The sequence below is a fragment of the Mustela nigripes genome, chromosome X, assembly GCF_022355385.1.
Source record: "Mustela nigripes isolate SB6536 chromosome X, MUSNIG.SB6536, whole genome shotgun sequence".
In the NCBI taxonomy this organism is placed as follows: Eukaryota; Metazoa; Chordata; class Mammalia; order Carnivora; family Mustelidae; genus Mustela; species Mustela nigripes.
In genome coordinates, this window is record NC_081575.1 from 50313770 (window position 1) to 50340458 (window position 26689).

The 26689-nt window shown below is 36.3% G+C and overlaps 1 protein-coding gene across 1 annotated transcript in view; it reads right to left on the reverse strand.

Moving 5' to 3' along the window:
- Nucleotides 1-9093: 9093 nt before the first annotated feature.
- Nucleotides 9094-26689, reverse strand: part of DIAPH2 (diaphanous related formin 2) — a 987699-nt gene continuing 970103 nt past the window's right edge. The window contains exon 28 of the mRNA XM_059385748.1: nt 9094-15593. Within this exon, the coding sequence (XP_059241731.1) occupies nt 15529-15593 (65 nt within the window). The 3' untranslated portion in view covers nt 9094-15528. The remainder of the gene's footprint in view (nt 15594-26689) is intronic.

The following is a 26689-nucleotide window of genomic DNA, read 5'->3' on the forward strand; positions in this document are numbered from 1 at the left end:
CCAACATGAATGGCCTAAATGCTCCCATAAAAAGGCACAGGACTGCATACTGGATAAAACAACAGGACCCATCCATATGCTATCTACAAGAGACCATTTGGAACCTAAAAATACATCCAGACTGAAAGTGAAGGAATGGAGAACCATCTTTCATGCCAATGGGCCTCAAAAGAAAGCTGGGATAATGATTCTCATATCAGATAAATTAGATTGTAAGCTAAAGACTGTAGTCAGAGATACAGAAGGACACTACATTATCCTTAAAGGGTCTATCCAACAAGAAGATCTAACAATTGTAAATATTTATGCCCCCAACATGGGAGCAGCCAATTACATAAGCCAACTGTTAAAATAGTCATATTGATATGAATACATTAATTGTAGGGGATCTGAACACACCACTCTCTGTAATAGATCATCTAAGAAGAAAATCAACAAAGAAACAAGAGCTTTGAATGACACATTGTACTAGATGGACCTCATAGATATAAACAGAAAATCCCACCCTAAAACAAAAGAATATCCATTCATCTCAAGCACACATGGAACATTCTCCAGAACAGACCATACACTGGGTCACAAGTTAGAGCTCAACTGATACCAAAAGACTGAGATCATTCCCTACATATTCTCAGATCACAGTGCTTTAAAACTGGAACTCAACCACAAGAAAAGTTTTGGAAGGAATTCAAACACTTGGAAGCTAAAGACCACCCTGCTCAAGAATGTTTGGATCTACCAGGAAATCAAAGAAGAACTTAAACAATTCATGGAAACCAACGAGAATGAAGACGCATCAGTCCAAAACCCATGGGATAAGGCAAAGGAGGTCCTAAGGGGGAAGTACATAGCCATCCAAGACTCACTCAAAAAAAATTGAAAAATCCTGAATGCACCAACTCTTTTTACACCTTAAAGAACTGGAAAATCAACAACAAATTAAGCCAACCCTATGCACAAGAAGGGAAATAATTAAGATTAGAGCAGAGATCAATGAGTTAGAAACTAGAGATATAGTAGAACACATCAACAAAACTAGAAGCTGGTTCTTTGAAAGAACCAATAAGATCGATAAGCTACTGGCCAAACTAATCCAAAAGAAAGGAGAGAAGACACAGATTAATAAAATTATGAATGAAAGAGGAGAGATCACAACTAACACCAAGGAAATAGAAACGATCATCAGAAATTATTAATAACTGTTATATGCCAATAAGTTAAGCAACCTGTATGAAATGGAAGCATTCCCAGAAAACTATAAACTTCCAAAACTGAATCAGGAAGAAATTGACAACCTGAATAGACCAATATCTAGTAACGATATTGAAGCAGTGATCAAAAACCTCCCAAAAAATAAGAGCCCAGGAACTGACAGATTCCCTGGGGAATTCTACCAAACTTTCAAAGAAGAAATAATACCTGTTCTCCTGAAGCTATTTCCAAAAATAGAAACAGAAGGAAAACTTCCAGACTCTCTCTATGAAACCAGCATTACCCTGATCCCCAAAGCAGGCAAAGACCCCCCAAAAGGGAGAATTTCAGACGAATATCCCTGATGAATATGGATGCTAAGATTCTCAACAAGATCCTAGCTAATAAGTCCAACGGTACATTAAAAAGATTATCCACCATGACCAGGTGAGATTCATCCCTGGGTTACAAGTGTGGTTCAACATTTGCAAATCAGTCAATGTGACAGAACAAATCAATAAAAGAAGGGAGAAGAAATGGTCCTCTCAATTGATGCAGAAAAAGCATTTGACAAAATCCAGCATCTGTTCCTGATTAAAACGCTTCAACGTATAGGGATAGAGAGAACATTCCTCAAACTCATAAAATCTATTTATGAAAAACCCACAGCAAATATCATCTTTAATGGGGAAAAACTGGCAACCTTCCCTTTGAGATCAGGAACACAACAAGGATGCTCATTCTCCTCAACATTGTTCAATATAGTACTAGAAGTCCTAGCAACAGCAATCGGACAACAAAAGGAATAAAAGGTATTCAAACTGGCAAAGAAGAAGTCAAACTCTCCCTCTTTGAAGATAACATGATACTTTATATGGATGACCCAAAAGGCTCCACCTCCACACTACTAGAACTCATACAGAAATCAGTAATGTGGTATCATATGAAATCAATGCACAAAAATCCATTGCTTTCTTATACACTAGCAATGAAAATGTAGAAAGGGAAATTAGAGAATCGATTCCATTTACTATAGCACCAAGAACCATAAGGTACCTTGGAATAAACCTAACTGGAGAGATAAAGAATCTGTACTCAAGGAATTACAGAACACTCATGAAAGAAACTGAAGACACAGAAAGATGGAAAAACATTCTATGCTCATGAATCAGAAGAACATTCTTAAAATGGCTACACTGTCCAGAGCAATATATACTTTCAATGTCATTTGATCAAAATTCCACTGGCATTCTTCAAAGTGCTGGAACAAACAATCCTAAAATTTGTATGGAACCAGAAAAGACCCTGAATTGCTAAGGAAATGTTCAAAAATAAAGACAAAGCTGAGATTATCACGTTGCCTGATTTCAAGCTTTACTATGAATCTGTGATCACCAATGCAGCATGATACAAAAACAGACTCATAGACCAATGGAACCAAGTAGAGAGTCCAGATATGGACCCTCAACTCTAGGGTCAAATAATCTTCAACAAAGCAGGAAAAAATATAGTGAAAAGTCTCTTCAATAAATGGTGCTGGGAAAATTGAACAGCTATGTATAGAAGAATGAAACTCGACCATTCTCTTATACCATACACAAAGATAAACTTGAAATGGATAAAAGACCTTAGCATGAGGTAGGAATCTATCAAAATCCTAGAGGAGAACATAGGCAGTAACCTCTTTGACATCGGCCACAGCAACTTCTTTCAAGATATGTCCTCAAAGGCAAAGGAAACAAAAGTGAAAATGAACTTTTGGGACTTCATCAAAATCAAAAGCTTCTGCACAGCAGAGCAAACAGTCGACAAAACAAAGAGGCAACCCATGGAATGGGAGAAGATATTCGCAAATGACAATACAGACAAAGGGCTGATAACCAAGATCTATAAAGAAATCCTCAAACTCCAAAAAACAGATAATTATGTCAGAAAAATGGGCAGAAGACATGAACAGACACTTCTCCTAAGAACACATACAAATGGCTAACAGACACATGAAAAAATGTTCATCATCATTAGCCATCAGGGAAATTCAAATCAAAACCACATTGAGATATCACTTTACACCAGTTAGAATAGCCGAAATCAACAGGACAGGAAACAACATGTGTTGGAGAGGATGTGGAGAAAGGGGAAAAGAAGTCAAGCAAAGAGAGTGAAATAAGTCAAGCAGAGAGAGTCAATTATCATAAGGTTTCACTTTCTTGTGGAGCATAAGGAATAACATGGAGGAGATTAGGAGAAGAAAAGGAAAAGTGAAGTGGGGGAAATCAGAGGGGGAGATGAATAATAAGAGGCTGTGAACTCTGAGAAACAAATTGAGGGTTTTGGAAGGGGGGTGTTGGGGGGAATGGGTTAGCCTGGTGGTGGTTATTAAGGAGGGCATGTATTACATGGAGCACTGGGTGTGGTGCATAAACAATGAATCTTGGAACACTGAAAAAATAAAATTAAATTAAGGTATTAAAATTAAAAAAAAAAACCAAAACCCAAAACTGAACCACAGATGACCTGTAGTTGCCACATGGACTTTTGGTGTGGTAATTGAGGTTTTATTGTTTGTAACAATAGCACAACCTATCTAAAGCTGACTAATACATTACTCCATATCATGTGTTTTGTTTCCCTTATGTTTACTCTACACAAATGCTCACTTTCACGTGGTTAAGTTCTACTCATTCTTTAGGTCTCTAATTAAATATCACTTCTTTGGAGAGGTGGTTCTTGACCACCCAGTCTAATTTATAGCCCTTCTCCACCACACACATATATACCATTATTTTCTCCTATGGTATTTGTATTATTTCCATCTCAGACACTTTACTCAATTGTAATCATGTATAGATTAGTTTATTATTGGCATGCTCCACTTGACTGTAAGCTTATGAAGATCTGAATCATGTCTATTTTTGCCCACTATTATGTAATGCCTGTCACACAGTAGTTGCTCAGTGGGTATTTGTGGAATAAGTAATGAACAAATAAATACCTTGTTGTTGACATGGTTGTTGGGTCATAAAGCAAAAAGATAAGGGGATGCTATGATTAGGGGAAATAATGTCCCTGAAGAACCTTTTAGGTGCAAAGATTAACTACTATTTTTTTTTTCTTTTTGGTCCTTCTCTTTCAAGGAAACTTTGAAAGCAGTGGCACTTTTCAAAACCCTTAAAAACAGACTCACTCACTAATAGACTGCTGCAGCCTGGCAGATTTCTTGCCTAATACCAGGGAAGCCCGAGGAAGTCTTTAGATAGACTAGATGGGCTCCTTTGTAAGAAAAGAGAACTGTTGTCACAAAATGCTTAGGTATAATATACAGTCAGAAAGTCACCTACCTTTCCTGTTTTGGGTGGTTGATGAAATGTAGTGAGAACCAAGAAGGAGGGAAAGAGAAAGAGATAACCTGGAAATGGCAATTATGGGCTGGGTGTAGTGGCTGACTTTCTGATCCAAACCAGAAAAATCAGAGCTACTTCCTCTCACTTTATCTGCCAAGGGACCATTTAGGAAGTTGCTCCGCGCTGTATCACAATAAACTGGCAATCAAGAGTTTGAAGGTTTTTGCAAAATTTTCAGCTTCTATGTGACAGGGACATACACATATCTGCATGCTCGGGTGGTGGGAGGGAGGAGGAAGCAATAATTCTGTATTTTAGATTGTAAAATTTGTTGTATGGAGAAATACACAAGGTCCCACAACTTGAATTGTTGAAACACACAGTGAAGCCTAATGTGAAGGAAATAGTGTCAGTGGGTGAAGCCCTTTGCTACAAGGATGCTCATTAATCCCTTGACTCTAAAGTTCCTATGATCTGTTACTCCAGAACACATAGACAGGGTAGGTTCTTAGGCAGAGCAGAAGAGTAAACACTTACAAGGATATACTGCACTTTTAAAAAGTAAAATAATTGTAATAAAAAGCAGGCAGCATAATTGCCCTGACTACACCTTATGACATTGGATAATAATGAGGTTGGTACATTACAAATAATTTCCACATTTACAACTCTGCCTTGATATTTACACTTCTTAAATTGTTTAGGGAGGTGGTTCCTGGATGCTGGAGGCCCATGTATAAAACATATTAGCATAATTGGAGTATAGCCAAATTCCTCAGTGTACATTGCAGATACTTGTTAAAAGCTTGACCTTGGAGGAAAAACCTTCCTCCTTGTCTTCAATCAGTCATCAGCCCCTGAAAGCACTCCTCTGAAATCAACTTCTAGTCATCTGTAGTTAGGAGAGCTCATCCTCAATGCTGACCTTAGGCAGGCCCTCTCTTTTCAGGACAGTGATGAAGGCTATGTTCTCACCTGGATGAGGAAATTAGTTGTTATTTTCCATCACCCATATCAAACATTCCTTTTCATTTGTTTAATTCACTGAGAGTTGACACTACACATTAGTTCATTGAACAATTGCTTTGTGTAAAGGCCCAGAGATGAATGAGATGGTTGTTGTCTTCAGGAAACGTACTTTAGTCAAGGACACAGACAACTAACTTCAGTAAAAGGCAGAATGAAATAAAGGAGTATGAGATAATAGGAGTATGAGAAATTGCTGTGGGAGCATAGATAACACAATTTATTTTAATGTGAGAAGGAGATTTAAGGAAGTTATGTTTATCATTGGCAAGCTCCAGTGAAAAATCCATTGCAGCATGGCTGGAGGGATTGTGAAGCAGTTTCAACATTACATTTGAGTCTGCTCCTGATAATTTTGAAGCCCATACTAGTTTTAGAATTAAGAGGAACAAAAATTTTTGAAGAGGGTCAATGGAGGCAGTTTAGGAAGCAATCTCTAATGGTATAAAACATTCTATAAAATGGTTCAGCGGTGACCAACTTCTGTGCCTGACTGGGTATTAGGGGAGAGGGACTAATACAAGATGCTTCTGGTGTTTCTAGCCTTAAAGACTGGGATGATATAGTACACATAAGGAAAAGGGCAATCTAGATGGAAGGATCAGTTTGCTAGAGAACATACTTGGTTGGGACCATACTGAGTTTATTATGTGAGATATCATTTATAGACTGGAGATGGTTCAGGGATTCAGAAGGAATTGCAGAGTCATCTGCTTATAGGAATTTGTCAAAGCCATGGAAATGGTAATTTGACCCTGGTAGTTGGGAGAATACAAATGAATACTGGAGATATTGCCTTTATTTAGTTGAAGACAATTGCCAATACAGAGAACTGAGAAGGAAGAAAAAAAGAGGACTGAGAAATTTTCTGAGTGGTAGGAAGCAATAGGACTAGATGTTCATTGTAGAAAAGTGGGAGAATTTAAGTAGGATGAGGATTAAGAGGAATTTATACTTGATAACTAGGTAGTTGTTGATAGTCTTGAAGAAGAGAGATTCATGGGAAGGTTGCTATTTTTCTTTGATAGGATTCTTGAGGATGCTCGTAGACTGGAAAGGAGATAATGGAATAATGGACACAAAAAGTGAAAGTCTTTTTGAAAATGGTACCACACACTTTAAGATCACAACAAGTCAGCTTTTTATCCCAGATGCTCTGGAGTTGAAGGTTATTGATATCTAACAAATGTTATGATTGTTATCATTATACTGAATTCTGCTGAGGGACCTTATCCAGGACCCCTTTCATTTCCTTTTCCTTCTTCCCCCAAGCACGGCCATTAAGTGCTACCAGTTGTTTAGTCAGTATAAATACTCCCCTACTTGATTTTTGTCAGGAAGTCTAGGTCACCGCGCTACTATGCCAAGGGTTTCCAAAAACTATTCAAAGTGAAAATGCATAGTATTTGGGTATTTTAATTCTTATTGCGGTATTTGAGGTTTTGTAGGACAACAGAAGGACAATAACACAAGGTATTTGCCAGGGGCTAGGGGCAGGAATAAGAGAGAGCAGATTGATAAAACAGGTTCCCTTTCCAAACAAAAGAACAAAAGAATATTAGCTAAAATAAAGTCATTCAGTGTTCCCTGTACCTAGCAATTGAATGTATTGAGAAGGGAAGCCTTATGGTTCTTTGACTAGAAGGGTATTTAGTATAAAGGGGATAGATTTGCACATGGTTTGGAAGTTTGAGATACTCCTGGGAAAATAGTATAAAACAGGAGAATTTGCTGTTCTTTTAGAGAGTAGTAACTGTTCCAGAACTACTTAAACATATGGTTTAAAATATTAACCAGACACTTGAGAAGTTCTAGCTATGAACTAATTAAATCTTTTTCTATAAATTATACTTCATCTAAATGCCTTTTTCCTGTATGAGTCCAGAACTGAATGAGTACATTTTAAGTCCATTCAATCTTTGTCAGTTTGTTTCTTTGAACAGCCATTCAGTGCTTTTCAGTATTATTAAAAAGAAAAGAGAAAAAAAATAGGAAAGGGAAAAAGGGAAAAGAAGGGAAAAAGAACACAACATTGGAGAGCCTACCTTTGCCCTTCTTACCATAATCATTGTATCACTGAGTAAGTTCTTTTTCAGATTCATGTTTTCCTGACTGTTCTGTCTTTATGACTTGATGCTATTTGTATATAGGCTTTTCTAAACCATTCAACAGTACAGATAATGGGACTGTACCAAGTGTCAGAGCAGCAGCTGTGCATATCCATGGTATCATTGCAAAGACAAGCTCTCCTTGTGTTCAATTTTTTGGTTGAAAGCAGCCCATCAATCACTCAGGTCCAAAACAGTGTCAGGTTTGTACCCTTCCTTTCCTCATACCCTCAACATCTAATCAATTGCCAGTTCTTTAGATACCTCTTGGATCTGTCCTACTGATACTATCCTAGTTTAGGCCCTCACTATTTACTAAAAGTATTTCAATAGCCTCCAACAAAGTTGGCCTTCTGTGATCTCTCCCTCTACTCTAGGCTTCCAGCATCTTCTAAAGTGCTCCATTATCATTGTTTTCCTCAAAATCCCTCAGTATTTCCCTACCATTTATAGAACAAAGCCCCAAATACACAACCACTGGAGCCTTGCATGGACCTTACACTCTAGTCAAGCTGAATTATTTGATATTCCCTGCATATGCTTAATGGAATTTATACTTCTGCCTATGCCTTCCCTTCCTCCTCAAAAATCCTCAAAAAAGAAAAAAAAAAAAAACCCTAAGCTTCATAAGAATAGGGATCATATCTATTTGATTCATTATTATGTTCTCAGAGTCTAGCACTTTGGTTAATACATGGTAGGTACTCATTAAAAACTGTATAAATAAAAGCTTCGTGTATCCAAATCTACTATATGTTTATAATAAAAAATTAAATAAAAAAAAATTTAAATTTCACTTCAAATACCACTGTGCCAAAAAAAGTCTATACTGATATCTGCTTCCCACATCAATACCTATACTTCATCTCTCTAACACTAAGTGATCTGTTTTTTCCTTAACTCCCATAGGCCTTTTCTATACCATTCTTATGACATTGTTCACTTTCTTTCTACCTTGGCAATTCTTTTTGTACGTGTCTCATCTCCCACTAGACTGAGACTCCTGAAAGCAAGAGCTATGTTTAATTCATAATTGTGCCCTAAAAAGCAATGTTCATTGAATGGGTACTCAATTAGAATAGCCACACTGGAGGCTTTAGAAAATTAGAGAAGTTAAGGGTTTATTATTATTTCTAATAATATGATAAGAGCTTTAGTGCTTTGCTCATAAACATCAAAAGGTGAAAATATTGTCTGGACCTCAATTAACCAAAACAGGTGAACACATTGGCTGAACCTCTATTAGTCAAGATATATGGTTACCATGGCTTGAGATTGAATTCTGGCTAATCTCTAAAAACTAGAAAGTCATGATTCACATAACTCATGAATTTCCAAGTTGTTTTCTCCTACAATGCATAGTAACTATAATAATATTTTATTTGGGACTCCAGACACCTAAATAAATTCAGACTTTTAATGGGATCTTCGGATATACATTTCCTTTTATTATAAATCAAAGCTATACACCATGTTACATGAATTACATACATATCAATTTCCAGATTTCCACTTTCCTTTGAGTTCTTGGCATTAAACTCAAATTCCCCTAGTTGTAGATACTAAGGTTTTCAGACTCACTACTAAGGAATTTGCCTCTGGGGGGAGAAAAAAAATAAGCTGAAGTACCTGATTCCCAGAGTAGCCCAAAATTCTAAGGGAAACAATGGTCTCATCAGGTACTTTGGATCATATCATTTATAGATCTGGTTATTACCTTATCTAACCCTCCACCTTCAAGTCAACCCACTCATGATGAAAGATTCTTTTGAAAGCCTTCCAGAGAATAATTATATACAATGCTTTATTACTTATTCCAGATTTTTACTTCTCTGAGCATTTGAAGTCCATTTGCTTTCATTCTATAATCGAGACCAAAAAAACAAACAACAAAAAACCCCACCCAAACCAAAAACCCAAAACCAACAACCCTTCTTCTGTATAGTTTCCCTGGAAGATATGAATCACCCTTCTGACTTTTCTGGACTTTTAAGTTGTGCAAACATTTCTACACTACACTGGTAAGAAGTGCTAAAGAATACTTTTAAAAAAAAATCTTATGATTCCCACAGGTATGTACATCTGAATATATCCCATGATTTCCCCCTGATCAGGTCTTTAAAGAAACACTCTTGTAGGGGCACCTGGATGGCTCAGTTGGTTAAGTATCTGACTGTGACTCGGGTTGTGGTCCCGGGATCCTGAGACTGGGTCATGGGTCAGGCTCCCTCTTCAGCAGGGAGTCTGCTTCTCCCTCTCCCTGTGCCCCTCCCCCCTGCTCATGCTCTCTCTCTCAAATAAATAAAATCTTTAACAAAAAAAACAACACGAACACTCTTGTACTTCTGTACAGTTGAAGTTTCTCCTTCTAAGATGTTCTTACATCCTGTCTTTATACTTCAATTTATGCCTTTCACTCATCCTTAATATTATCATAGGCAGACAACATTTAATGTATTATCTTAACTTTATTTAATAAGTAAGTATGCATTATATAAAGGTTGCAAGTCATTCTTGGCCCTGTGAAGAGGCAGGTAGCTAATCTGAAGCAAAATGATAGCATGAATCCAAAGTTATGTTGCTACTGAAATACTTCTTCTGGGTGTCTTGTATGGGTACAGTCTCCCTCAATACCCATTCAAAGCAGGCTTTGCTGTCACCTCTCCCTTCAGCTGAGGGATTCACAATATCTAAAGTCAGTTTGTAAAGAATCCTTCTGTATCAGAGGTAGTTTTATGCCTGCATTATAAATTATAGAAGACATTTGGTCAAAGACTCCATAAAAGGGGCAGAAGGGAAATACCAGAGCTCAGAGTTGGAACCAATTATTTTTTTAAGCTAAGCATTGGCCATAGTAGCAAAAGTATCAACCAAATTTTGGAATAGCCTGCTCAGCTATTTAACATCAAAGCATGCAGTAGCCTATACAAATGATAGCTTCTAGAGGAAACCTTGAGTTTGGCTTAAGCACCAAGAACATTTTAAGAAGTGCAAAGTACATTTATGTGCAATGGCTAGTGTAGTGAGCTAAATGATGGCTTCCCCCAAATATGCCCATGTTCTAATTCCTGGGACCTGTTATGTTACGTTATCTGGAAAAAGGGTCTTCACAGATGTGATTCAGTTAAGAACACTGAGATGAGATTTTTAATGTATAAACCAAGTGGGTCCCAAATGCCACAAGTGTTCTTATAAGAGAGAGGTAGAGGTAGATTAGATATACAGAAGGAAAAGTAATGTGAAAACAGAACAGAGAGAGATTTGGTCACAGCTAAGGAAAGAATGACAGTCACAAGAAACTGGAAGAGACTAGGACCAGATTTTCTTCTGGAGCTTCCAAAGGGAGTACAGACCTGCCAAGACCCCAATTTAGGGCTTTTGCCCCCCCCCCCAAAGAGTAAGAGAATACATTTCTGTTGTGTTAATTTATCATGTTTTGTGTATTGTTACAGCAGCCACAGGAACCTAAAACAGATTTTGGTAACAGGAAGTAAGGTACTCCTATAATGAATAACGAAAAATGTGGAAGTAGCTTTGGACTGGATAATGGATAGATGCTGGAAGAATTGTGATGCATTTGATAGAAAAATATATACTGCTGTTAGAAATATGAATGTTAAAGTTACTTTTGGTGAGCTCAGAAGGAACTGAGGAACATTTTATTGGAAACTAGAGGGAAGTTGATCCATGTTATATAGTGGCAAAGAGCTTATCTAAATTGTTTCCAACAGTTGTATGGAAAGTAGAATTTGTTAGTGATGAACTTGGATATTGAGCTGAGATTTCCAAACCAAGTGCTGGAGGTAGGGCCCATTTTCTTCTTGAGCTTATAGTAAAATACAAGGGGAATGAGGTAAATCAAGGTAATAATTGTTAAGCAGAAAGGAACCAGCACTTGATAATTCAGAAATTTTGAGCCTACTCAGATGCAAAAGATGCTAAAATTAGCTGATGCGCTATTAGGATAGTGTGCTCTAGCGATAAAGACAACTTCTGGCTAGTGTTGAAGAGATTAGGCATTGACTCATGGATCCACTCAACCATGTCAACAGAAGCCAAGAATAGAGATGGCATTATCCAGCAAAGATCTGTGAGGACTCTTTTTTTTTTTTAATTAATTTATTTTCAGCATAACAGTATTCATTGTTTTTGCACCACATGCAGTGCTCCATGCAATCCGTGCCCTCTCTAATACCCACCACCTGGTTCCCCCAACCTCCCACCCCCCGCCGCTTCAAACCCCTCAGATTGTTTTTCAGAGTCCATAGTCTTTCATGGCTCACCTCCCCTTCCAATTTCCCCCAACTCCCTTCTCTTCCCTAACTCCCCTTGTCCTCCATGCTATTTGTTATACTCCACAAATAAGTGAAACCATATGATAATTGACTCTCTCTGCTTGACTTATTGATCTGTGAGGACAGTTATCTCAATACTGAATCAATCTGACATATATGGGAGGCCCACAAAGTTTTTGAGAAACAGTTTTAGCCTGGCCTGAAAAGGACCGAGACAGGACAAAATGAGAGATTGTCAGACTACCAAAGTTTTATAGGCAAGAAAGAGGATGATAAAGCTGCAAACATGAGCCACCCTTCAGTATAAAAGGTCATTCTCAGAGCAGAACTTCAAGTACAGAGGCAGAGGCCCAAGCAGGGGAGCAGAGGCAGAAGTGCAAACCATGGGCACAGAGACATGATCCATGGGCCAAGAGGCCATAACTGCAGACCTACAGGATAGAGTCCTGAAACAAGGAGGATTGTCATGCCAAGAAACCAAAGGGGACTTTGCCTGGTGAAATTTTGAAGGTCATCAGGCCATGTTACTTCTTTCTACTTTCCATTTTCCCTGTTTTCAATCAGGAATGTATATAACTATTGCCCTGTGCCTGTTCCACCATTGTATTCTGGAAGCAGATACCTCATTTTGCTTCATTTATTCGCATCTGGAGAGGAATTTTGCCCCAGGATTTTCATCTGTACCTGATTTAGATGATCTAGATGATGAAATTTGGGACAATTGAACTGATGATGTTCGGGTGAAATTTTAGATTTACAGTTGATGCTATAATGGGTTGAGACTTTGGGGAATGTTAAGATGGGGTGAATATATTTTGCACATGGGACAGATACAAATTTTGGGGGCCAGAGGGCAGACTGTACTGGGCTGCAGAGGTGCCTCCAAAAAGGTATGTCCACATCCTAACTCTCAGAACCTGTGAACCTTAACAGGAATAAAGATCTTAAAAGAGAGGCATTGGAAGATTAGATACACAGAGGAGAGAGTGATGTCAAGATGGAGCAGAGACAGATGTAGCCATCATCCAATGAAGGCCAGTAGTCACTACATGTGGGAATAGGCAAGGAAAGATTTTCCTCTAGAGACTTTGGAGGGAGCAAACCCTTCATTTTGGACATTTTGCCACAGGGACCATAACAGAATACATTTCTGATGTGTTAAGCCACCACGTTTGTGGTACTTTGTTACAGCACCCAAAGGAGATGAATGCAATTAATAAACATTTTAAGGACTTTGTATTTTTAAAAATAATTCTGAAGGAAATCTGCATAAATTGGTGCTTCTCACTGTGGCAGTAAAAAACCTAACAAAAGATTTCAGTATAATTTGGTTCTATACTAAAAATGTTACTATGTACTTTTTTGGTGATAATTTTCAGTCTCAAACAAAACTGCAAATGGCTAAAGCAGGACTTTTATAACTCTGGGAAGCAAATCCTTTAACTCAATTATTGGAATTTCATGAAAGACCCTGAAAGGTTCCCTACTGTTGTGAAAACATTGTGGGATTTGTCCAAATACAAATATATAATTTAGCAATAATAGTATTTCATTCTTTTCACAAACTAAAAAAATAAGGCAAGTTCACATCTTGAAGAGGTGATACACATCAATATTTCTTTCCTGACCATCTTTTTTTTTTTCCTGACCATCTTGATAATATGGCATGGCAAATGTCCCTAAATTTTAGTCAGGATTGATATTTCAAAATATCACTTTCCTACAGCCTGAAAGGCTACTAAAGGACTTAGGCCATACCATGAAAATTTCAGAAAACATTATGTTAAGTCAAAAATACACACATTAATTACTTACATAAATTTGTATATCTTTGTTGTTAAGAAAAAGTGTATGAAATTATTATGTCCCTCAAACTTGTTTGTATATGCCTATGTGTATCTTAAGATAGGATAAAAATGTAAAATCTCAGATACTGTTATTTTTGATCTCTATTTTAGCAGCTTCAGAGATTTTTCAAATATCATGCCCAAGTAAGAACGCACTAGAGGAAAAGGTAGCACTTTGAATCATTATACAACTATTTAAAGGAGACTGAATCACTGGTCACTTGTTTACATTATTTCAGATGGTGACTTGCCAAGCCAGTCATTTGTTCTTTCTGAATATCTATAATGTGCTTTGGAGAAGTAGAAATAGGATCTTCTATATAAGAAATATACATAAGAAATTTTTTACAGTAATGACAATCATCTTGCATGGGTTAGTTTTAAGATTACACTCCAGAGAATTTATACCACATTATTTCAATGCATATTTTAAAGTAATAGACAAGTAAGTTAAGTTTAACTTCTATGCCTTCATCTATTTAAGAAAAATGTAGGGTTGTTTTAGCAGCATCATTTTAATTTGTTAATGTAAGGTAAGTAAGTATGATGATGATTGAGAAATTCACTTAGTTACTGGGATGTGGAATTACTGTAGCAGGAGATATAAACATATACTTATATACACATACATACATATAATTTTTTTCTTCTTCAGACCACCACAGTAGAATTGGAAAGGGGAATAGAAAGGGAGATAAAACAGTTGACCTTTCAGACAGTTTCCTGCTGCCTGCAGAGAGAAATCTTTTTCCTCTCAGGTCTTTTAGAAACTCTATTCCCTGCTTTCATGGGGGTCATGAGAGAAAGAAGCAATAGAAGAAATAACCACAGAGAACAGGAATCAATATTTACCTTTAAAAAATCTTAATAAAGGTAACAGAATATTCAGGTTCATCCCAGAATAAACATTGAAATGTGAGGTTTTTCTCAAAAAAATAGTCATATGGTATTTGTATAAAGTAGATACATGTGTGTAATTAGAAAATACCTCTTTAAATAAAGTTTAAGTCACTTTCTCTAACTGCTTCTGTTAAACTCTGGTTTATTTTTAACAAAGATAAGTGCCTACAACATCATACTGAAACTCTAGATTAATGATAAGTTTAATTATAATTAATTAATTAATTAATTAATGATAAGTTTAATTCACCAAAGCAGACGAATTCATCAGCTTTCACTTGAGTAAGATTCTAAATAAATTCATAGGGTTGAAGCAGTACTTTTTTTTAGCTTCCAAAATGGCTTGTCTTACAGAGTACCTCTCCAAATCATTAATACACACATTTTCATTGGCCTTTTCTTTTTCTATGTCACAGGAATCAGAAGCATACATTGAATAATTCTTTCTATTACTTTTTTTTTGGGGGGGTGACCTGTAAATTTGATTAACATTGTAATTTTTTGACAGACTGAATGTTTTTGAATTTCATATACATTTCATCATTATCATCAGGTCACACACAGTAACAAATAATACACATCTTTACACTAAAATGGAACACGTTTTATAACCCTTGTAACTGTGTTTGTATTAGTATAATTGTGAGAGGCATCTTGCAATAGCTTTACAAATACAAATACATGCCATTTCACCCAGCTTAGCTTGATCCTTGAATTAATGCATTAATTTATTCTCTATCCCTTGAGTGGATATTTTGTTCTTCTCAAAATGTATGAATTTTGTTTACTTAAATATTTTCATATTCTTTGGCATCAGGATTCACTTAGATGAGACAGCTCCATTGTGGCGAGAGCGTGATCTTTCCAAAGGTACTCGTCTGTTATCTGTAAGACAAAAAGAACCAAAAACACGTGAGCTTTAGATCTTGGCTATTATACAATATTGGGTCAAGAGAGGTTTTCAATAGTCCTGAAAATCACTTCACATGAATATGTAAATAAGTAACAAGGAGCCCAGATCCAAGGAGTTCATGCTACAGTTCCCAGGCTGAGTTCAAGAGTCCTGCAATCAGCATTAAATAACTTTCCTTGGTAAGTGAAATCAGAGTGATGAAAGAAATGGAAGAATTCTCTCAAGTACAGTCCCCTCAGAAATTGCAGGTGACAACAAAATTCCTTGGTAAAGATGTCAAATTGAAAGGATCTCTGTACAGTGCTTTTTGTTGGAAAGCACTTCAATTTTCAATTCCCCATGAGTTTTCCTTTTTTTTATCCCCATGAGTTTTCAATCTGTATATGGGCTACCTCTGGAGGACACCAGGAAGGCAGAGCAGAAAAGAATTTTTATTGTTTAACGGTGATGGCAATATGTTCCAATCAAACCAGCTACTGAATCTTAGCCTGACTGTATGATGTAAACATATCCAATACACTATACAAGTCATTATGGGAATGAGTAATGAATAGGTCCTATTCCCCTCACCCATTCCAGGAAGAATAAGCACTGTAGAGATAACTGTTGGGGCAAAGCTTAGAAAGCAAAGTTTAAAAGCATTGATAGTTGCTCAACATAGTTTTAGCGTTAACAGAAAAAAGGTTTACAGCTCTGCATTGTGATGATCACTACTATGGTATTATCACCTCTGTTTTATGTTCAGCTTAAACACAACTGATATGGGTGAAAACCCTTTATGACAAAAGCATAATATACTTAGATTCTCTATTTGAAATAAGACTAGGTCCCTGGAAATAATGACAATCACCAGCAGTTACATAAATGCTAACACTTTACACTTGTTAATTTGCTAATTCACTCAACATCCCTGGGAGGTTAAGTCTATTTCATTCTACCCTATTATTTCTGCTTTAGTGATGTAGGTCACAGCAAACCATTAGGATGATAGGGGATTATAATGCAAAGTTAATGCCTAAATATCAAGACTGCTTTGTTCAGAGGTAGATGATAGGGCCTCCGAAGCGACTAACCACATCCTCCTTGAAATAATGATGCCCAAAGAACACATCTTGCCTGTCACATTGGGAGGATGGACCATAAGAAGTGGTGACGATTGCTGTGGTCCATTTCTGCTCTGTGCTAGTGTCTCTGGACTGATTCCTGGCAGTATGTTGTTAGTACACAGAAAAAAAAAATAACTAGCTTCTATGATCTTGGCCTTGTTAATACCACATATGACTGCATTAAGCCAACCAGCCATAAGCTTAAAGTGCCTTATAAATGCAACAATATCACTGGGAGATGAGAAAGAAAGGCGTTTTCTCTATTCAGAGATATATCTGAGTGAAGGATTATTTAGATATTCATTTAAAGATACCATTTTAAAAAGTCAATATTTAGTTTGTGATACAGATTACAATTTCAGCAAAAAATACTAAGGTAACACTCCTAAATAAAGAGCTTATTTCTTAGATGTCACGAGTTTGCATACAGATTGGTTTGGGACTTCTTAGAAAACATTTAAAATAAAATTATAATATCATTACCAGTGTTTTGCTAGTATTTAAACATTCAGTGTTAAAAGCCATCAGATATAAGAATGACAGTCCATTCTCAGAGGACTGTCCATCTCAAAAAAGCTCATGGCTTGGTGGTCCTGCACACTAAGGTCAATAGGAATTGCACTCAGGAATGCCACTGCCTTCCCGTACCATCACTCACAGCCCACTAGTTTGAAGACAAATACCGTATTAAAAAACCCAGACTCAGAGCATTAAATGATGTGGTATCAGGACTCACTTATAAAACTTCAGGTGAAAATGAACTCAGGAAAGGACAGTGAAGCTTTTGGAATGCACGATAAGCACTGGTTCAGGGCCCAAATCTAGCTCTTGGCATGCACAAGAGAGAATTATTCTATATTTCCTCCCTCTCTCCCTTCTCTCAAACTGTCTCTCTTTCTTTATGTATTTTTGGTACTAAACTGATCCCTATGTTAATGAGATAATTATAAGAGGAAGCAATTCTGAAAAGGTTACCACGTATTTTTGAAATGTCCATGTACAACCTTATTTATGGGAAAAAAAGTGCCATTAGAAACAATGGCAACAATTACTAATCTGGATTTTGTGATCAAATTACAACTTTCTGCATTTATATTAAAACTATTTTAGATGAAAAATATACTCTACTCTAGATTTGTATGGATCAGGCAGAAAGTATAATTTAAAAGATAACATGTTTATAAATATAAATATGTATTCATCTTTTTTCACATTCTCAATCGCTTGCAATCTAAAGATGAAAACTTTTCATGCTCAAATTCATGTCTTGTTTGAGGCAAGGACTGAGAATCAGTCAATTTTTTGAAATAAAAATTATGTAATTATAGTATTAAATACTAATGGGTGAAAATCTGGCATGCCCCTCATGAGGTAAGGGCACATAGTTGATGGCAAATTTATGAGAAAGCAAATGTTATATATTATTGCTGTCAGAGACGATAAAGTAATTTGGGTGATTTGAGAGTGACTGTTATTTCCTATTTGGAGATGTAGATGGAGGAAGTGAGTGCCCATGTGACGATTTGAGAGTTATGAGAGACCAAGACTGGCCCCAATTCGCTTTTTTTTAAAAAAAGATTTTGTTTATTTGAGAGAGAGAGATAGAGAGCACACATGTAAGAGAGAGTGCACAAGAGGGGGAACAAGCTGGGGTGGAAGGGTATATGCTGGGCAGAGGGAGAGGTTGAGAAGCAGGCTCCCCACTAAGCCAGGAACCTGATGTGGAACTCAATTCCAGGACCTTAGGATCATGACCTGAGCCAAAGGCAGATGCTTAACTGACTGAGCCATCCAGGTGCCCCTAAATTCACTTTTAGGGCATTCACAGTATTCACTGGTATTCACTGGTATTCACAGGCATGTAGATGTATCAATGTTAACCTAAGATAATGCACTTTACCCTCCAGCAGGTAACATATAATAACATATTATTCTCCCAACACTACTGATACTAGAATAGTTCAGATGGCAAAAATAGGGGCCTCGCCTCCAAAAAGTCAATAGTTTAAAACATATGTACTCACCTGAGATGATGTGGAGGGCTCTGTTAACAAATAGTGGCTTCCCTTTCCAATTTGACTGTGGTCTTTTTGGAGACCAAAGAAAGGAAGAAGCGGGGAGACATCTATGTTTGTATGCTTATAGATGTTGTACAATGAGATATAGGAAAACATTTTATTAGAGGATTGGGTCTTTCTGTGTTTTCATTTTCGTGATGTATGAGGTAACTTATGATAGTAAGAAAGCCTACAGTGTCTAATATATCCTCATGATCTAAGAATTCATTAAGAAATTCTATTGTTTGTGGGGCGCCTGAGTGGCTCAGTTGGTTAAGCATCTGCCTTTGGCTCAGGTCATGACCCCAGTGTCCTGGGACCGAGCCCCACATCGGGCTCCTTACTTGGTGGGGAGCCTGCTTCTCCCTCTCCCTCTGCCTACTACTCCCCCTGCTTGTGCTCTCCCTCTTTCTGTCAAATAAACAAAATCTTTAAAAAAGAAAAAAAAGAAATTCTATTGTTTTTAAAAAACAATTAATGCAGCAGTAAAGCCTGAGATGTCAGTCCCAAGATGTACCTTCCAAATCCACCAGAGTTGGGTATTCTTTTTGATCATCAAAGGCTTGTCTCTGAGAATGTCTTGGTCATAATGTGAAGCTGGAGAGGGCCACAGTTATATAAAAATGTGCATTCTGTGGAGGAGGTGTGACCAAGACTAAAACAATATTCCAATCTGCCACAAAAAGAGAATATGAATACATGGCCCAGGTTTAACATGCTTCCGCACATTCTGAGTATCAGGTTAACCAGTTCAAACCAATGTCAGTTTCTCTACTGTCAGCAATAATCTTTATTCTTTTTCTGAATATAAATTGATTTGACAGTCATCTCAGAATTTTCCCTACTGAGGCCTACAGTAGTAAATGGATTAAACCCATTATTGTATTGATCTAAAATTCATTCATGCAATCATTTACTTAGCAACTATGTACAAAACACATCATCCAAGAAATACCTGAATGTTCCAAAGTCTCAGACCAATAGCTAAAATTACATCACTAATTTCCTTCTTATCAAAAACTTTGTCAAGTAAAATAACTGAGGAATAAGCATATTATAGATAAAGCTTAACCAAACATGATGTGGGACAGATGAGTACTCAAGCCTATGGTATGTAACCTGAAAATGTACAATTAATCCTTTAACAACAGGAGTGTATGCCAAAGGTACAAGGATATATCCTGTGTATTTCAAGAGTAGGACAAGTTGAGATTGAAAAACTGTGATAAAGAGGCCATGTCTACATTTCCCCTCAGATTAGGAGTCTGTCTGTTGTCTATGGAAGAGGAGTTTCTTACCTGGTATTCCCAGGCATGTAGATGTATCAATGTTAACCTAAGATAATGCACTTTACCGTCCCAGCAGGGTAACACATAATAAATATGTTTGTTATATGCCATATATTATATTACAAAATATCCAGTTTTAATGTGAGAAAACAAAGTAAAAGAAAACCTCTGTGATTTACTGTGAACTTCGTTTTCTCCAGAGCTCTTCAAAAGTAATGGTGTGGTAGACTGACCATCAATGGGTAATATTTCCAACAAATAGAGCAGAGAACTGGGTCTATGCAGCTTAAGCTAAGAAAACTAAAGATGCTTCAGGAAATGTCTACTGAGTAGACATTTGCTTTCCAAACAATGATGAAAGAAAGATAATTTATCTTAGACTGTAATAGTGAAATTGTCTCATATAAGCTTACATTTTTCCCCTTATGTCCCATGATTCCAAAGGTGTTTAGTTTATGTTTTCCTCTGCAATTTGGGGGATCCTAAATTGATAGTTTCTCATTTACTAGAATTGACAGGAAGGTAGCAACTGAATTAGGCTTGGGCCTATCTCTTGGTGGAAGACAGCCAAATGACCTGTTAGTTGACCAGATTTGTTCTCTCCACTCTTAGCAGAATAGTGATAGTGTCTTTAAAATACATATTTTTTGAGAGAAAGAGACAGAGAGCATGCGCGCGCGCGCACACACACACACACACACACACACACACACACACACAGTAGAGAAAGAATTTTAAGCAGTTTCCATGCCCAGTGGAGACCCCAAAGAGGGGCTTAGTCTCATGACCCTGAGCTTGATTTCATGACCCTGAGATCATGACCTGAGCAGAAACCAAGAGTCAGACGCTTAACCCACTGAGCCACACAGGCACAAGATACATATATATTTTGAACTTATACTATATGTACAATTTGGTATTCTATATTTTCATTTAACATTTTATTGTAGAAATTTTCCACGTCATTAAACTCCTAAAACATGATACTAAAAACATGATTTTTAATGGCCACATAATTTTCTTTTTATTTTATATAAATATACCACAATTTGGTTAACCATTTCTCTACTGCTGGATATTTATGTTGTTCCTATCTTTTTCTATTATAAAAGCCTCACCATGAACATCCTTATACCTTTATATATACCAAGTATGGAAGTGGTTTTGTTAAATAGGCAAAATTAAGTTCAATTGAATTCCAAAATAGTTGTATTAATTTAAATCCAATTGCCAGTAAGTATATTAATTTGTGTTAGCACATTGTTGGGTATTAATCTTTTTAGAATGTGGTTTTAAAAGTGATTATTGGTATCTGATTTGTTCTTTTTGCATTTCTTCAAAGCCTTGTGATGTGGAATTTTCCATATGTTATTATTTATGTATCCTCCTTTAAATGCTGGTTAGGTCCCTTGGTCATTACTCTACTGTGGTCTTGGGTTTTGCTTTTGTTTTTATCTTGGAATCTACATATTAAAGATAGTAACCAATTTCAGTATTTGTTAGGACTATTAGTTTGTTGTTAGCTATTTAGTTTGTGTTGTGGATTTTTAGGAACATATGATTTCTTTTTTTTCCCCATTATACTTGGTTTTTCATTTTCATTATTGAATTATAGTTGACATATGATGTTAAATGTTTGAGGTGTACAGTGATTAGACAATTCTATATACTATGCATTGCTCACCATGATAACTGTAGTTACCATCTATCACCATACAGTGTTATTACAATATTATTGACTATATTTCCCATGCTGTATTTTTCATCCCCCTGATTTATTTTATAATTGGAAGTTTGTACCTCTTAATACTCTTCCCCTTTTTTGCTCATCTCCCTACATCCCTCTTCTCTGGCAACACCAGTTTGTCCTCTGTAATTACGAGTCTGTTTGTTTCTATTTCTGCTTTTTGTTGCTCATTCATTTTTTTTTTTAGATGCCACATACACATGAAATCACATGGTATATGTCTTTCTCTGTCTGACTTATATCACTTAGTGTAATGCTCTCTCGGTCCACCTATGTTGTTACAAATGGTGGGCTCTCATTCTTATTATGGCTAATATTCCAGTGTGCATGTGCATGTGTGCGTGTGTGTGCGTTTATCTTTTTTCTCTGTTCATCAGTTGATTCATACTTAGGGTACTTCCGCATCTTGGCTATTGTAAGTAATGCTGCAGTAAACATAGGGGCTTATATCTCTCCAAATTAGTGTTTTCTTTTTCCTTATGTAAATATTCAGCAGTGAAATTACTGAATTGTATGGTACATGCTTATCAAGACCACAATGTGATATGACCTAACACCAGTCACAATGGTTAGTATAAAAAAAGGACGAGGAATAGTTAAGTGTTGGTGAGGACACGAGAAGAGGGAACCCTTATGGTGGAAGTGTAAATTGGTATAGCCATTATAGAAGATAGTATGAAGGTTCTTTTAAAAATAAAAATAAAATAAAATAAAAAAGAACTCCCTGTCTTTTCTTTTAGGAGTTTTATGGTTTCAGGTCTGACATCTAGGTCTTCAATCAAGTTTTACTTTATATTTTTGTATGGTGCAAGAAAGTGGTCCAGTTTCATTCTTTCGCATGTTGTTTACCAGTTTTCTGAACACCATTTTTGAAGAGACTGTCTTTTTCCTATTGCACATTCTTGCCTCTTTTGTCACAGGTTAACTGACCATATAAACATTGGTATATTTCTGAGCTCTCTGTTCTGTTCTATTGATCTATGTGTCTATTTTTGTGCCAGTACCGTATTGTTTTGATTACTAGGGCTTTATAGTACAGTTTGAAATCTGGAAATGTGATACCTCCAGCTTCATTTTTCTTTCTCATGATTATTGTGACTATTTGGAGTCTTCAATTTCTTTCATCAATGCTTTCTAGTTTTTGAAGTACAGGTCTTTCACCTTGGTTAAATTTATTACTCGGTGTTCTTTCTGGTGCAGTTGTAAATGGGACTGTTTTCTTAATTTCTCTTTCTGCTACTTTGTTATCAGTGTATAGAATTGCAATAGATTTCAGAGTGCCTGGGTGGCTGAGTTGGTTGAGTGTCTGACTCTCAGTTTCGGCTCAGGTCATGATCTCATGGGTTGTGAGATCAAGCCCCAACTCAAGTCTGGCTGCTCAGTGGGGAGTATGCTTGAAGATTCTCTCCCTCTGCCCCAACACCCTAGTCATGCTCTCTCTCTAAAATAAATAAATCTTTAAAAAAGAAGATATGCAGTAGATTTCTGTATATTAATTTTGTATCCTGCAGCTTCATCAAAGTTATTACTTATCTAATAGTTTTCTGGTGGAATCTTTAGAATTGTCTGTATATATAGTAGTATGTCATCTGCAAATAATGATAGTTTTACTAATTCCTTACCAATTTGGAAGTATTTTATTTATTTCTCTTGTATGTTTGCTGAAGCTAAGATTTCCAGGAGAATGGTGAATATAAGTGACCAGAGTGAACACACTTGTCTTGTTGCTGATATTAGAGAAAAAGCTTTCAGTTTTTCACCATTGGGTATGATGATCATTATGTGCTTTTTTCAGACATGGCCTTTATTATGTTGACATATGTTCCCTCTAAACCTACTTTGTTGAGAATTTTTATCATGAACAGTTGTTGAATTTTGTTAAATGCTTTTTCTGTATCTCTTGAAATAATCATACAGTCTTTATCCTTTGTCATGTTAATGTGATGTATTACATTGATTTGTGGATATTGAACTATCCTCATATTACTAGATAAATTCTACTTGATTGTGGAGAATAATTGTTTAAGTATATTGTTGAATTTAATGATTTGCTAACATTTCATTGAGGACTTTTGAATCTACATTCATCAGGAATATTGTTAAGTTTTTTTGCAGGGTCTTTGTCAGGTTTGGTATATGGGTGATGTTGGCCTTGAAGAATATATCTGGAAGCTTTCCTCCCTCTTCTTTTTTTTTGGAATAGTTTGATAGAGGGATGCCTGGGTGGCTCAGTTAAGCATCTGCCTTTGGCTCAGGTCATGATCCCCGGGTCCTGGGATGGAGTCATGCATCCCACTTCCTTGCTCGGCAGGGAGCTTGCAGCTGCCTCTGTTTGTGTTCTGTCTCTGTCTCTCTCAAATAAAGAAATAAAATCTTTAAAAAAAAATGTGTTTGATAGAATTCACCTGTGAAGATACCTGGTCCTGGACTTTTTTCATTGCACACTTTTTTAAAATTAATGATTTATTTTCATTACCAGTCTGTTCAGATTTTCTATTTCTTCCTCATTCAGTTTTGGAAAATTGTATGTTTCTAGGAATTTATCCATTTCTTCTAGGCACATAATTTGTTGGCATATAATTTTTTTGTAGTCCCTTATAATCCTTTGTATTTCTATGGCGTTGGTTGTCATTTCTCATTCATTTCTGATTTTACGTGAGTTCTTTATCTTTTTCTTGATGTGTCTGGCTAAAGGTTTATCAATCTTTTTTATCTTTTCAAAGAACAACTCTTGGTTTCACTGATCTTTCAAATTAAAAAAAAATTTTTTTTACCTTATATTTCATTTATTTCCACTCTAATTTTATTGTTTTCTTCCTTCTACTAAGTTTGGGTTTTGTTTGTTCTTCTTTTTCTATTTCCTTTAGGTGTATAAGGTTAGATTATTTATTTGATTTTTCTTATTTTTGAGGTGGGTTTATATTTCTGTAAACATCCCTCTTAGAATTGCTTTGGGTGCATCCCAAATATTTTGGACTGCTGTATTTTCATTTTCATTTGTTTCCATATATTTTTTAAATTTCCTCTTTGATGTCTTGGTTGACCCACTGGTTGTTTAGTGGCGTGTTGTTTAACCTCCATGAGTTTGAGTATTTTCCAGTTTTTTTTTTGTAATTGATTTCTAGTTTCATATGTTGTGGTTAGAAAAGACCCTTGATATGATTTGAATATTCTTAAATTTATTGTTGACTTGTTTTGTGGCCTAACCAGTGATCTATCTCAGAGAATGTTCCATGTACATTTGACAGGAAGTGTATTCTGCTCTTTTGGGATGGAATGTTCTGTATATATCTGACAAGTACATCTGGTCTAATGTGTTGCTCAAAGCTACTGTTCCCTTATTGATTTTCTGTTTGGATGATCTATCCATTGATGCAAATGGGGTGTTTAGTAAGTCCCCTATTATTATTGTATTACTTTGAATTTCTCCCTATTTCTGTTAATCGTTGCTTTATGTACTTGGGTGCTCCTATGTTGGGTGTACTGATATTTACAACGGTTACGTCCTCTTGTTGGATTGACCTCTTTACCATTATGTAATGTCCATCTTTGTCTCTTCTTACAGTCTGTTTTAAATTGTTTTGTATGATATAAGTATTAATACCCCATTTTTTCATTTTCTTTTGCATGAAAGATCTTTCTCTATCCCTTCACTTCCAGTCTGTATGTGTCTTTAGGTCTGAAGTGAGTCTATTGCAGGTAGCATATGAATAAGTGTTTTTTTTTTTAAATCTATTCCTTTACCCTATGTCTTTTGATTGGAGCATTTAGAACATTTATATTTAACGTTATTATAGGTAGGTATGTTTACTTCCCTTTTGTTAATTGTCATCTGATTGGTTTTGGATTTCTTCCCTGTTCCTTTCTTCTCTTGCTCTCTTCCATTGTGATTGATAACTTTCTGTAGTCTTATGCTTAGATTCCATTCTCTCTCTCTTTTTTGTACCTACTGTAGGTTTTCAGTTATCATGAGGTCCATTTGTAACATCTTTAGTATATAGCAGTCTATATTAAGTTGGTGGTTGCTTAAGTTCAAACACGTTCTGGGGCGCCTGGCTGACTCAGTTGTTAAGCATCCGCCTTTGGCTCAGGTCATGATCCCGGGGTCCTGGGACTGAGCCCCACATTGGGCTCCCTACTCAGCAGGAAGCCTGCCTCTCCCTCTCCCACTTCCCCTGCTTGTGTTCCCTCTCTTGCTGTCTCTCCTCTGTCAAATAAATAAATAAAATCTAAAAAAAAAAAAAATCCACATTCTAAAAGCACTACATTTTTAATCCCCCCTCCATGTTTTATGTATATGTCATATTTTATATCTTTTTAGTTGTGAGTCTCTTAGCTATTTTTTAAATAAAGTTTATTTTACTATGTTTGTCTTTGAGACTTTACACTAGCTTTATAAGTGATTTACCTACTACAATTACTCTATGCTTGCTTTTACTTATGATATTTTTTCCTTTCATAATTTTCTTCGAATTATGGCCTTTTCCTTTTAAAGAAGTCCCTTTAACATTTCCTGTAAGGCAAATTTAGTGGTGACAAAGTCTGTTGTTTGTCTGAGAAACCATCTCTCCTTCAATTCTGAATGATAACCTTGTCAGGTATAGCATTCCTGGCTGCAGGTTTTTACCTTTCAGCACTTTGAATATATCATACAATTCTCTTCTGGCCTGCAGAGTTTCCACTGAAAAATCAGATATATGGGATTTCCCTTATATGTAACTTAGTTGTTTTTTCTTGCTGCTTTTAGGATTCTCTCTTTAACTTAATCTTTGATATTTAAATTAATACATGTCTTGGTGTGGGTATTTTTGGGTTCATCTTGTTTGGTGGTTCTCTGTGATTTTGGACCTGGATGTCTGTTTCCTTCCC